Genomic DNA, 14,962 nt, shown 5'->3' with positions numbered 1-14,962 from the left:
CTTTTTGCACATTTTGCTAAAGCCTATTTACACTGTGAGCAACCTATCATTTAATGAGTGTAATACAGTTTTTAAACTAATGACTTACTTATTCATTTAAATCAGCGAAAGGGTGGTTACACCTACGGACATCGGAAGCGATCACATTAACTAACTGAACTGTCCTACTAGAAAAAATGCATTTCCCGCAGGTATATTTAAGTTGCATTTATTGTTCTTCCAAGGTGTGTGCATTATATTGTATATGCAGTTACCTGTAGGTGATGGACCAACAAAGTAGGTATAGAATATTATGCTCTTTTTAGCCACGCCTCTGACCCCGCCCCCACACTAGCTGGCTGCCCGCCCTGTACTCTGGATCACACTTTTCTTTATTCATTTCGTTAACTAATTATGTATTCCACATTTCCCACTGTTAACCCTTATTAGCACCTTGCACCTTGTTTTTTGTCTGAGAGATGCACTTAAATGGTTTGGTTACCTGTTGCACACCTTGTTCAGTGTAAGAAAAATCTCTCTCAACTGTGTGGTTACCTATAAAGCAGACTGTCACCACTTTGATTATGCTATGCTATATACAATGTATTTAAATAAATAAATAAATAGTACTCTTCAAAATTATAGTTTGACAAGAAACAAGAGCATGTTAATCACAGTGACAAAAGTAAAACATGAAAGAAATCCATACCTTATTTAATTTTTACATACATTACAGTGAATTATACATGGGCAACAGCAAATATTGGTGAAGATCTCAAATACTGTTTAAATGGTAACTCGAATGTTGCATAAAATTCCGTTTTCTGTCTAGCAGGATACTTTATTCTTAGTTCACATTGCTGATATTTTATTATAAATACTTAAGGAGCTACCTTCCGAATTAACTAGCCTCTGCCGAACAATCAAGTGCCAAATGTACAGTGTAGTAAGAAATAAAAACAGAAGGTAAATGCCGAACTATGAGACCAAACAAAGGCTAAAGCGGTTTCAGTGCTACATTTAAATATACAGCTTTCATCTCCCAAAATTAAGTTTCAATTAGCAACCCAAATAGTTCTGGAATATCAAACTAAAATCTAACGAATACAACAAATTATTCAAAGTGTGTCTTATTATAGCAGCAGTCTGCAATAAAACAGATTTTTGTTTGGATAAAAGCAAGTTGGCGGACCCCTGATAAGTGGCACCATTCATAGATTCCACTGTTCGAACACAATCTTTGTGGACACATTACAGAAACACGAGCAGGTGTACATTTTTACAGTGAATTCTTCCTGTAAGAACAGTAAAAGGATAGATTTTTCTCTTAAACCTATTGTCCTCATTAGTTGCTGGCTTGTTTGTGAAACACAATTGTGTTAGAAACGTGTTTTTAAGCTCTCAAAGTTTTCAACACCGGACTTCAAGTTGGAACTTTAATAAGTAATCCAGTAATGCCGAGGATAGACTGGTGAGCTCGCTGCACTTTCAATCAAAAGTTTGCTCGCAGCTTCATTTTCTTCTTTCTGCAGTAAACCAGGCATCAAAGAGAAAACTGTATCGTTTCAGAAAAAGGTCTCTCGGCAAAGAGGGCACGTGGACTTGTTGCTGGAAGTAAACCATGTGTACTGAAAGAGAAAAATACTTTTTTGAGCATATCAACACACATCAAAGAACAACTAACAGCAGAAAACATTTTTTTAAATATTTGTTTAGATTGGTAATTGAGGAATCAAGCAAACTCTGACATATCCCCTTTGTTAAATATTCTTTGCTTAGGAAGAAAACGTTTATTTAGTTTCTCAAAACTTCCCCCACTGAAGAAGTCCTATCCCCTAGAATTTCAAGTGGCAAAAATGGTAAAATACGGCTATTAGTGGCGATTAAAGAATGCCCGATTAAGGGTCTTTCCAACCATCCAGCTAGACTCTAACCCGTTTGGCATTGTTTTAGCCTCCCCCTCCCCAGCACCCGCTCATTTCTATGCTTCCTTCATGGCTCTCTGTGACTTGGGTGATGTATCAGCGCTTAGAATTCTGTATAAATTAATAACAATAAAATACAAACTTCTTGAGATAGACTGCCTTTTGGTAATGTCTATGATATTTTTTTAGGGGGAGTAGAATACTGTGGAAAGAGGGTTAGAGTCAAGCTGTATGCTCATGAAGGTCCCGAAGGCCCTGAAAATGAAAGGGATTCCTGGATAATTGCTGATAGATGCAATGAGTCCAGGGCCCAGGGCTGAGGGATCGCCACAGAGCCGGAGTCAGGCCCTGAACTCCTATGGTCTTTGCATTAGGTTTTAATGATGTATTGTTCAATCGCTGGGAGGTAAAAGAAAGCAGTATCCTGCTTGGGACGATGCTCAGTAAGCCCTCAAAGGGTATGGACATCTAAGTTGATTGAACAATCCCAGCCCAGAGAAGCCAGAAGGCATCAACCGCACATAGTGTCTGAGTGCTATCAACGTGGCAATCATTCTGCCCAGTGAGTTGGTGGTGTTCAGTCCACAACGCATTGTAAATGTGGCTGGATCTCTCCCAACTGCAACTGCTTGGGAGTGAATGGACCAGCCCTCTTCCGGGCACTGAGGCAGCACCTGCGCAACAGTATCCTAGAGGGTATGGGAATATAGGCCCAAGAGGCAAGCGGCATTCACTGACCGTAATGCCGAGCTGGACGAAGAAAACATCCTCTTCTCAAGAGGATTCAGCTTCTTTTATTCCATTTCTAAGGGAGTAGAAGGGAATATGCACTTGGACCACCAAGCTCTCATGGGAGGGATGTTGTGTCTGGTGGCGGCAAGCGATTGTCCTGTCCAAAGGAGCCCCTGTGCTGGGATTGGAAAAAGTGCCCAGTAGGACACCAGTAAGGGCTTCATTAAACAGCAAGAGGGGTTCAGAAGTAAAAGCAGTTGACTGAAGCACCTCTGTCAGCAGGTTAGTCTTGACTTCCCCCAAAGGGAGCTAAAGGCCAAGGACCTTGGCTGCCTTTCTCACCACTACAGCGTAGGAAGCTCCCTCCTCCATAGCCACGGTAGGGGAAGAAAGTAAGCCAGTGTCAAGGGAAGTTCCAGACCACTGGCAACACCCAGGTCCATCCACTAGTCCAGTTCCTCAAGCTGGTCAGTCAAAGGGTCCAGTGGCCCCTCCCAGTCCTCTTCACCACCTTCTGGCCCAAAATGAATGCCAGGAATAAAAGTTCCTTCCGGCGTTGAATCCGACGTTGGTCCGGCTCCATGTACACTTCAGGGGCGAAGATGGGGTCAGAGTAATGCGGGGGCACGGTCGAGTGAGATCAACCAGAGTCGATCCGGATCTGAAAACGGATTCACAGGGGCCCTCCACACTCTGGGCCAAAGCGATTGGAGTCAAAAGGCTGGGATCCCCAACAGACTCTGCGGGGCCCAAAGACAAACCAGCGGAGTCGGGTGGCCCAGAAATGAGGTGCAGGGCCTTATAAAATGTCTTTACTTTGGTAGGAGGCGCTCTGGCTCCCAGAAAAGTGGGGAGGCATGGAGTCGTCTCAGAAGGCTGCTCTGGAGACGGAGCTTTCGAGCGACGACGCTCGGAGACCCGCATCGAGCCAGCCAACGGATGGAGCTAAGTTGAAGAATGCCTGTACTTCTTCAACTTCTTCTTGTGTTTCCTTGACTTTCCCCAAAGACTCCACAGATGGCTTAGAGTTCGGCAAGGAGTGTGGGCTCTGCGACCGTCCTCGAGACCTTCCTCTCGAATGAGAAAGGGAGCGATGCAGAGCTGAGCACCAGGCTTGCAGTAGCTTTCAGGACCGCTCCCGCAAAGCCTTCGGATTCATGGCCCGGTACTCAGAGCACTACTTTGGGTAGGGGTTGCTCTCCAGACACCACAGGCACACGCTGTGAAGTTCTGTCACGGACATCGCCCAATGACAGGAGCAGCAGGGCTTGCGCCCGTCCGACGTTGGGACATCCTCGAGCACCACGAGTCCGATGACTCAAACAGAAGCCGACAAACGTCATAAAAGGCTAGCCAAAATATAGCCCAGGGTAGCGCTCTCCATATCTGCACTTAGACTGGTGCATAAAAATAAAGAACTGACATCAGTGCGCATGGGCGGCATTTATATAGGTCCCACAATGTCATCCCAGCGCCTGCGATGCCCATGACTGACGCAGATCCGATCAACTCCACCTACCGACGTGCAGGGGTAATGCTAATGAAAAATCTCTGGATCCAGACTGACAGCTGGGGGAAGTTCTAAGACAATGAATCTACAACTAATTGTCTTTATCAGATATGGGTTGTTAATCAGGTTGCTGCAGACAAACCGGAACCCTTTCTCAAAGAAATGCTGTTCGGTGTCCACAACACCAGGACTTGCTTGTAATGGATTTTAGGAAGATGTCTGATGGAGACGGCATCACAAACTGAAAAGCTTCTGAATGATGTAGTCTCCAAAATACACTAATCTCTTTTGAATAACTCACCATGCACCCTTTCTCTCCCTTAAGATTAAAGAAGAGACGGGTGACTGACCTGAGCCCGACTGAGGACAAGGATGCATCTTAGAGAAGTTGTTATTGTAGGAAAGTAGTTATCCAGTCCAGTTTATGGCTTATACAGCTCATGATCTTTCTTAGGGTGTACTTTCATAGGTCCAGGCTACTTATCATGGGATAAACAGGGGACACTGCGTATGCTGAATCTCAAGCAGGGTAAATTATTGCATACTACCCGAGACTGTGTAAAAAGCTGCACTTTTTTGGAGAGGTGAACTCTCAGAAATGACAACTGTGCTGTGGGTTGAAATAAATCTCATTCCCAACATTGCTAAATTAGAGAGAAAATAGGAGACTGATCATCCCAAGTGTAAAAACAACCTGTGCTCGATTAGCATGATTTTGGCCTGGAGATATATAGCCAAGAAATGGTGAGTAAATCAGGTTCCTGACTTGGAAGAACGTGATGGACTGGTGCATGACCATAGAGAAGTCAGTTAATGAGAGATGGGGATGTTTGAGGAAATGGGAAACTATGGGCACCTTGTTTAGATGCTTACTTTGTAGGTGAAGAAATGAAAATGTTTGTGGGTTACTACAAAGGGGCTGGGCTACTCTTTATTGAGTGCAAAAATAAACATAAACTCTATCTCAACCCCTGCTGGCACCTGTCTGATGTGATTCCTGTTAATACTTTGTATTTGAATTGAGCGCTCCTTTTGATAGCAAGATTATGAACAGCCCACTCATTATAGTCCATTGTTATTGTAAACCCAATAAAGCAAACTTTTAAAATAAATAGTCATAAAAGCTTCAGAGGTTGGAAGATTTATAGGACGTTAAAGAACAGCTTACCAAAAGGGCTAAACATCAACCTGAGCCAAGAGTGAAGTTTGTCTACTAATTATATGTAAAAATGTACTAGACAAGGAGACACTAGCTCACAGAGAAAGCATGTACAATTGAAGCTGTTTTATATGATCCATTCCATGTTTGAAAAGTCAATGGACCAGGCATTTAACCTTGCTCCAAATTGCATTTGTCTTGCCTTTGTGTTTAAAACAATTTATTACTTCAAAACCAGCAGAGGAAAGAAAGAAAAAAGGATTTTAGAGCACTTTTTCATGCATTCATTTTCCCTTAGTTCTTACCAGACAGGCTGAGTGGAATTTCTTTTTGCATTTTCTGCAGGCTTTCTTAGGAAGAGAATAGTTGGACCCATGAATAACTGAGAAACAGATCATACAGTCTTCAACACCCTCAAATCTCTTATCAACATTGTGCTTCCATAAAGCTAATCCTTCCATGATGCTCCCATTCTGTCAATCAAATAAAGCAAAACATATTTTTGTCACTTTTAAGGTGAATGAAAATGTAAGGAATCTCTTGAATAAAAGATGATACATTTTTTTCAAACCTTGTATTACAAGTAGGTATGTCTGCAATGAATATTCACAAGGGGTGTACGAACATACCAGGGGGTTAAACATTTCAGCAAATCAGACCACATATGTATCTATAATATTCATCTATAAATGTGTTCCAATCTCTCTGTAAAGCTTGCAGCCAAACCAAAATTATTTTTTTATTCTAGAAAGTGCGAAAATTACAAATATTGAGAAGAAATTACCAGAGGCAGTCAGTACTTCCCAGCAGCTCAGGGCAAGATCATAAAATGTTAGATAACGACACAATTGCACATTATACATTTGAATGTAACCTGAATGAACCATTCTGAAAACAATTACAACAGTGGGGCCTATTCACATGGGTAAATTGGGTTGTAAATGTACATTTAAGAACACATTTACCTTTGCCATCCCTGCTAGAAATTGACAGGCAGCCACTGTAAACCCATTTATGTGTACGCAGGTCTCCACCACGAATGGTGGAGGCCTGCGTACACATAAATCCTACTTAAAAGTTTTAGAAAAGCCCACAAACATGGGTGTTTGTCGGCATTCATAAACTCAAGATTCACTCCAGCCAGGAGTTGTGTAACCCCGCTTCCAGGGCAGGTCTAGGTATATATAACTACCAGATTTGCCGGCGGTGTACGGGAAAGTGCTTCCCTATTGGAAAAATATTTTCCCTGTAGGGAAAAAAAAGCGAAGCTCTTCTATGGAGAACTTAGCAGAGCAGGTACTGGATCTTGCTGGGAAAGTCACATAACCTTCCCCAGAATTCACATAGTATCCTGCATATACCTGTGCACCCTTGTGAATTGTGTTCTGGTGGATACTCTAACAGCAGATTCCTCACATTTAGCATATTCCCCGGGTGCCATAAAGATCTAAAAAGCTTTCAGTAATGCTCCTGCATGTGACCATGTGGTGCCGTTCAGCACTGTGTCTGGTTCGCAAGGCCCCGGAATCGAAAGAGCGGAGCTGCATATAGGCACTGGTGCATATAAGCACCAACCCAGCACACTGATGACGTTTCCTCAGACGCGCACCACTTACCAACTGCCAGTGCTAATGTGCAAATCTATAGCTTATGTCCTTTTAAAATTCTAAAAACAGGCCACTCAACAGAATGAGGCATTGGGAGGGAGACGAGAACTTTACAGTTAGATAGAGTATCCTCTAGAAAGAGCATTACAGAAGGAAAATAACTTGTTCTTTTGATTGATTCTATTCGTCTCCGTATTCTCACCTTTAAAATAGATTCCAAAGTAGGACCTTTCAAAGGGGGAGGTTTCAAGCCCATTAGCTTCTTGAAAGTCTGTGTAAGAATTTTCAGCAGTATAATGAGGAGGGAGGATCACTATCATCTCCTTCTGATGTGCCTTACTCAGAATCTCCAACTCTAACTGGTCAGAATCTGAGCCAAAACGATAATGGGAGGCATTCCTCATGTGACCTTCTCTTGGTAGAGGTGTCGGTGCAGAATCAGGCTGTATGATGAAGTTGTTATTTTGCATGACATTGGTCAAGGTAAGGTCACCTCCTGTCACCAGCACTAGATACATTGGCACTGGTGTTGAGGAGTTACGGCCTGTTAGGGATGCAGATACCAGGTAGCCGTCTGTACCAATCAATCAGTGACACTTAGTCACCAGACCAGAGTTGGTACTGAACCCAAAATAGGGTTCTGTCTGGGTAAGTTGGTGCCGGGGGAGGACCTGCCAGTGGAAATGCAAATGGAGGTTCCTGCAGATACCTGGGGCCAGAAGGTGTACCAGAGGGAGCCGGCAAAGCACCAAAGATCTGCAGCATGGCCACTCTGAATGCTTCCACTTTCTTCAGCATCGCCAATGGCCGAGAGAATACGAGGTGCAATGAGATCGATTGGGGCAATCGGCTACAAACTCGAAAATTCTGGAGTAGACTGACTAGTATTGTAAAGCCCTCACACCTTCTCCTTGGACACAGAGTGGTAGGTTGGCATTCCACTTGCTTTTTTCTGTGATTACAACTTCAACTTATCAGAATACTTTGACTGCAAGGTGAATGTTTTGCAAGACTATCCCAGGAAGTGGGACTGGGCCTGTGCTTGCGACATGGAGCTGTGAAAAAGATTCAACATCTTCTAGTGCTCAGTGACACACAGCTTCCCCTCCTTTATCACTTTAGGATGCATAAGTCCACAATTGTCACACTACTTAAACTCGTGGCCGGAACACACATAACAGAGACACACTTTGCACAGGTCCATGACCGACATCTGTTTCTAAAAGTCACGGCACAGCATGGCTTCAAACATGTCATATTAGAAGGGGATAATATGCCCTTTTCTCTCATTTAAAAAAAAAAAGAAATATTTAAAGACCCAACAAAAGTAGGAGAGGAGCTCTGGATCCACATTGGACGGGATGGAAAGAAGGAACTGACATCAGTGCACAGGGGTGACTCTTATATGACACTCTGCGCCGTCATTTCCAGGGAGGTACAGACCTGGTGCGATGCCACAGAACGCCATTTGGCGGTGCCCAGAAGCATTGCTGAAAGCTTTCTATATCCAGTTTGGCGCGTAGGAAATATTCTAAAGGTGAGGAATCTGCAGTTAGAAGTATCTATCAGAATCTACACTTGCACGTAGGTGTAAATCTGTGAGGGAAGATTTACATCTCTCTTTATGAATCAGGTCCAGTGTGTACAGTAATCAAGGCTGGAGTAGGCCTGTGACACAAAAATCCATATGCCCTATACGGTGTGCAATCATCACCAAACGAGTGGCACTTCAAGAAGATAGATTTAATGTGAAAACATTCTCTGTGAATTCCTCATTATACCCCCCCCCATTAAACTTCTATGAACCACCCTTCCTCCTCATCCAATCACTAGCCCTTAAGAACACCAAAATATAATGTATGCAAAAAAATAACTTATATGCAGATTAAAGGGGTTATGCTATCAGAGGTTAAACTGTATTCTAAGGCCACCAAATCCCTTAAATACCATCACATCTTCAAAGAATGTCTGCTTATTTCCTGAAGAGCCGCTATATTATTGCCAAGCAGTGGCATACTATCAGCCAAAAAACTATATTACAATACATACAATTTTTGTCCTATCTTCAGGAAGTGCCATTATATTTGAAAACAATCTATCTTCTATCTAACAAGTAATTGTATCAGCACCTTTACAAAGAAGCCATATAGTTATAGATCCGAAGAAACTGTAAGGTAACTGTTAGAACTGGGGCTCTCTAGTTGGCAATGGCTTGCACCTTTGTCCAAATAGGGACCCTTGCTTCCTACACTCCTAAAATAACCCCTGTTCAACCCTGTGGTAGCTTGGCACGAGCAGGAAGGCTTATCTCAGAGGCAGTGTGTAAAGCATTTGTGAACACATACATTAATACAGTGAAAACACTACAGATGGACACAACACAGGTTTTTATGAATTAAGTATTCTTTATATAGAATTAACACAAGACCCAAACGACAAAAATCCACAATACAGTTTTAAGAAAATGACTTCAGGATGGTAGAAATAACTCAGTTCTCTTTAGATGGTAAATGCGACATGTTTCTCAAACAGTACCTTTGGATGTGTCACAAAAGATAAAAGGTTTGCAGGGAAAACGATGCGTCGGTTTCTTGCTTCAGAGGAGGTGATGCGTCTGTTCCTCATTGCTTGCGCAAAGTACGCAATGTGTCTGTTCCTTACCGGAGAGGAGGTAATGCAACAATCCTGAGATGCATCCCAGTTGTGATGCTGCAAGATGGTGCCTCGATGCGATGAGACGGCCTGGCGCGATGCAAGAAGATGGCGCCCTTGATGCGATGCAACGACATGAAGGCGATGTATGCATGCCCGATGGCGACTCTAACTTCTGAGCCGCGAAAGGCCCTGCGCCATGCTTCTCCGGTGATGCAACGGCGACCCTTGCGGTGGCAACACTCTTTTCCGGGGATGCGACGACAAATAGCTGCGACGAAGACACGCTTCACTGGTGATGCGATGGCGACCCTTGCGGTGGCGACACGCTTCTCTGATGATGCGACGGCAACAGCTGCGGATGCAACACCATTCTTCTTGTTGAGTCGTGCTTCCAGCTCCCAACAACACACTGGCGTCTACAGACAGAATTCCCAGCAAGGAAATTCAGGGGGCAGCTAGTAGTGAAGTCTTGTATCCCTTTAGACTTCAGCAGGAGCCAAGCACAGTTTAAGCCCTTGGAGATTATTCTTCAAGAGGATGAAAGTTGCAATAAAAGTCTTTCTCCTTTCCTTGGCAATAAATAAACCACTGCAGGCCAATCCCAGAAAGCAACACAATGGTACAGGGGCAGTCCAACTCCTGCAGATTCTCTGGTTCTTCTCCTTGGCAAAAGGTGCGTCTTGATGTCCAGAAGTGATCTAAAGTTCAGGGATCTGGGTCCCCTTTTTATATACATAAATCCTTTGTCTCTGAACGTAGAGAGAGTCTGTAGCTAGCCCAAACCAGTTCTGGGTGCATTCTGCCAGTGAACAACATCTTCCTTTGTTGGTGTGGGCCAGGGTCATCAGACGCACCACAGGAGGTGGAGCCAGCATTGTGGAAGGCAGGCACAGACCTATTCAGGCCCAGGTGATACTCCTCCCACCACTCCCAATGTAGATAGGTCTATTCAGCCACTAGGCTGAATAGACCTATCACCCTGCCTCCTGGAGCCACCCCAGCACCTTACAAACCAGACATGGAATACACAACCTAGCAGAGGAAGGCTGAATGGTTAGGCCTACTTTCTAAAAGTGGTATTTTCAAACACAGAATGTTAAAACCAACTTTACTAAAAGATGTATTTTATCATTCTGAGTTCAGGCATACTAAATTCGTTTTTCTACCATATTCCCTGGGGCAGTTAGGATAATAAGATGTTATAATCAAACTGCCCATTCTGGCCTATGGGGACAGGTTGCCTTGCAATAGTGAAAAACGAAATTGGCTGTAATTCAGTATCAGGACATGCCACACATATCAGGGCATGTCCTACCTTTCACATACAATGCATCCAGCCCTAGGGCCTAGACTGGTAAGTGGGTGCACTTACCAAGTCAACATGGCAGTACTAGACTGCACACAGGCACTGCAATGGCAGGCCTGAGACCCACTTTACAAGCTGCTTCTGAGAAAAGTAAAACTGTATCCCCCCCTCAAAGCTGACTACACATCAGCAAAAACGAGTAACTCTTCGGATGATAACTCAGACAGGAGGGACTCAAGTGACAGTAACTCAAGTACAAGAAGTTGGGGGAGAAATCATCCCAGGAGGACTCAACGCCCTAATCAGTACTATAATGTACCAGCTTATCATGGCCCTCCGATCTATCAAGGTCCATCACCTCCCTTCTGGCAGTTTGCCCAAAACCAACATGGTTCACCCCAAATTTTTAATAACAGCAACCCCCCTTTTTTAGACAGAGGTTGGTGCAGAGAAAGAGGGCGCAACAGAAGAGGATCACAGAAACAAGTCCAATGGCAAGACCAACCGACCAGTGGCATGGACACTCGGAGCAAAACACGAGACAGGAGGAATTCGTGATCAACCTCTCACATCGCATTCTCACTGAACCAGAGAAAGCGATACTACAGATGTGCCTAGGCTTTGTCCTCACACCCAAAGTGGACAAGTTCAGAGACCACTGCGAGGTATACAACTTTTTCCGCAAAATACGATTTAAATCTTATTTTCAAGACAAACCCATTAATGAACAGGATGACTATGGATTGAGGAATCCCGCATCTTTCACACCACACAATAGTATGGTTCCAGTAGAAGTACTAGCCTTTGAACAGGCAGTTCTAAAGAAATTAGCCCCGCCACACGGGCAGACAGCTTTCCATAACCTTTCCAACTCAGAGGCTATAACATTAAGGAACTTCTCAGAAGATGTGATTATTACAATCAAACAGGCGGACAAAGGTGGGGCCACTGTAGTCCAGTCCACTGTAGACTATGACACAGAATGCAACCGTCAACTCTCTGATGAGAAATGTTACACCCATATCACGGCTGATCCCACCCTCGTTTGCCCACTGCTATCTCCACACTCATATACGAGGCTGAGTCCAATGGTGGGATTAACCACAAGGAAGCTGACTTTCTGATTACTAAGGAACCGAGGGTACCATACTTTTATACCCTACCAAAAATCCACAGGACTACCCGGGTTCCTGGTCAACCAATCATCTCTGGGATTGGCTCCATACTTGAGCCACACTCCAAATTCTGCGATCATTTTTTGCAACCCATAGTGAGAGATACACCTTCGTTTGTGAGAGACACCACTGACATCCTTAGGATTATCGAAGAAACACCCAATACTGGAGCGATTGACCTCTTCGTCACTCTTGACGTGGAGGCTTTATATACCAATATTCCCCAGAGAGCCACCTTAGCAGTTGTTGAAACCGCTTTGAATGCATTGGAGTGGTCATCACTTACTCCAGTCTCTTTTATAATTGAGTGTGCTACCCTGGCTTTGACTGAGAACTTTTTTGAATCTAAACAACAGCTCTATCATCAAAGCCAGGGCACATCTATGGGGAGTACCTTTGCTACTAGTTTTGTCTGCCTCTACATGGCAGCATTTGAAAAGGATATCGTCCAGAACAGCACTAATCCATACTACAACAATCTGAAAGTATGGAAACGCTTTATAGACGATATCCTTATATTCTGGCATGGGACACATGCCACCTGTGAGGAATTCGTGGGGTGGATTAATGACCAAAACGACTACCTCAGATTCTCCCACACTGTTTCAGAAAAGACTATACCATTCCTTGATCTGAACATCACACTTGCCGAGGGCTCACTTAACACCACTCAATACAAAAAGCCCACTGATCGCAATAGTCTGCTTCTATACAAAAGCCATCACCCCAAAGCGCTAAGAGACAACTTACTCATTGGCCAATTTTTACGAATCAGACACAACTGTGAACTTGTCACCGATTACAGAACAGAAGCCAATGTTTTGGCATCTAATCTCAATGCGTGGGGCTATCCAGAGAAACAAGTGAGGGATTCTATGAGAAGAGCGAGGAACAACCCTAGAGAGTCACTACTTGAGGTACACCAGAAACCGGACACCGACACTCTCACATGTGTCACATCCTTTACCCCGGATTCAACCAGAATTAAGAAGATTATCTTAAAACATTGGAATATATTAAGCACAGGCAACCTACAAATACCAAAACCCAGGTTTGCGTATAAAAGAACACGCAACTTGAAAGATGTTTTGATAAATACGAGACCAAGAAAGAATACAACTAACACACAGAGGACTATGTGGGGCCTCCCATCAGTGGCAGGACACCATCCCTGCAGGTCCTGTACAGTTTGCCCACTGTCTACTGTATCCAAAGAGATATCCCTATTGACCAATTTCAAATGGACCTTGAAAAAACACACTAATTGCAATACTGAACAGTGCATTTACATGATCACTTGCCCTTGTGGCTTGAAATATATAGGGATGACCATGTGGACAGTTAAAACGAGGATAACTGAACACAAGAGCAATATTCAGTGTCAAAGGGTTACCACTAGGCTATACACACACTTTAAAAAGGCACAACACCCCCCAGACTCATTACGCTGGATTGTGCTGGAGGCCCACCTACAGATCTTTAAGACTGCATTGTTCAATATTGAGCAGAGATGGGCTCATAGACTCTCTACACATATTGTTGGGCTGAATGATGACATACCATGGGGCGCACTCACCTAGATCACGTCTGCTTGTGAGTTGTCTACAATTCCAGCTATGTGCGCACGTCACGAGTCAGTATGTTAACTGCACTACATGTATTCAGGGTGCTAGTGTTATTATTTTACACACCAGTCTAGGACTCAGAAACCTACCTCTACCTAGCAATTACGTGTGCACATCACGAGCTGGTAGGTCAACTGCACTACATGTATTCAGGGTGCTAGTGTTATTATTTTACACACCAGTCTAGGACTCAGGAACCTACCTCTCCCTAGCACATTATCCTGCCCGTGCACTAAGTCTAGCTATACACGCACATGCAGTTGTACTCCAGCCGTAACCAAAGAGACATCCTTTGGCCATGCAGGCTTCATTGACTTCCCCTCTCCTATTTCATCCCATGGATGTGCACATGCCAGCATATGGTTAAGTCTATTCAGTCTCATGATTAGCAAAGGATATATATGTCTGTGATTACGATACACTCTCCCAATCATACGTTTGAGCATGGGTTATACTTCTGCTTTATACCCCAATATGACTTTACTTTTCTGGTACACTGACCATACTCTGTAATTTTACTCTATTAGTGATTAAGAAGTGCTGTTTTCTTCATTACTATTGTGGTAATACCGGCTTACCAGGATGTTCTAATATGGCCTCAGTGTTTACATGGTTGTTCCGTTTGGTTTCTGCGCCACAACAGAATTTTGTTTGAGTTGGATTATCTACTAACGGATATTAAGCAGTGTGTGCACCGGGATAACACTTTGTTGTCATTCCCATTGTCTACCCCATCCCGAGTAGCACCCGTCACGAAAAATGCAACTGGATGATATTGCTCAGATTACAAGTAACAAAGCAGAGACTTTAGCCTTTTCTACAGAAGCAGCAGAAGAAATGTTGGTCTAATTCAGGAGACCAGATTTTTCAGTCCACAAGCTACGTCCGTAGCACAACTATTGCGACAGTTCGAATATATCAGTAAGAGGGAGATCAATCAAAGGCTACACGCAACAACACTTCTACATTATCACAAAAACAAAAGAATCCCGAGGGGTTTGAAAATAGCGTTGAAACCAATGCTATGTAGGAACAACAAAAATTTTATCGACGATGGTACGAAGTTTTGAACAAATGTTCATTGGATTTAATCCTTCTAATTGTTGAAGAGCTTTCAAAGGTACTCAAAGATTTGGAAGAAGAAATAGCTGGAATCAAAACGGAATTGGACAAACAACCGGACTTACAAGCCACTTTGGATGATATTAACATTAAATTAGCGAAATATGCAAAAGAAGTCAATGATCGTAAAGTGAGAAAATACTGACGTGACACCATCGACTACAAAT

The 14,962-nt window shown here is 43.5% G+C and overlaps 1 protein-coding gene across 1 annotated transcript in view; it reads right to left on the bottom strand.

The window, feature by feature from the left end:
- Positions 1–672: 672 nt before the first annotated feature.
- The window catches only part of LTN1 (listerin E3 ubiquitin protein ligase 1), a 406,396-nt gene continuing 392,106 nt past the window's right edge, over positions 673–14,962 (bottom strand). Inside the window, exons 29-30 of the mRNA XM_086934025.1 lie at positions 5,611–5,778; positions 673–1,607 (exon numbers count right to left, since the gene is read on the bottom strand). Coding sequence (XP_086790151.1) covers positions 1,545–1,607; positions 5,611–5,778 — 231 coding nt within the window. The 3' untranslated portion in view covers positions 673–1,544. The remainder of the gene's footprint in view (positions 1,608–5,610; positions 5,779–14,962) is intronic.

This window comes from Lissotriton vulgaris, chromosome 8, assembly GCF_964263255.1.
Source record: "Lissotriton vulgaris chromosome 8, aLisVul1.2, whole genome shotgun sequence".
Classification (NCBI taxonomy): domain Eukaryota; kingdom Metazoa; phylum Chordata; class Amphibia; order Caudata; family Salamandridae; genus Lissotriton; species Lissotriton vulgaris.
This window is presented reverse-complemented; position numbering and strand designations above follow the sequence as displayed.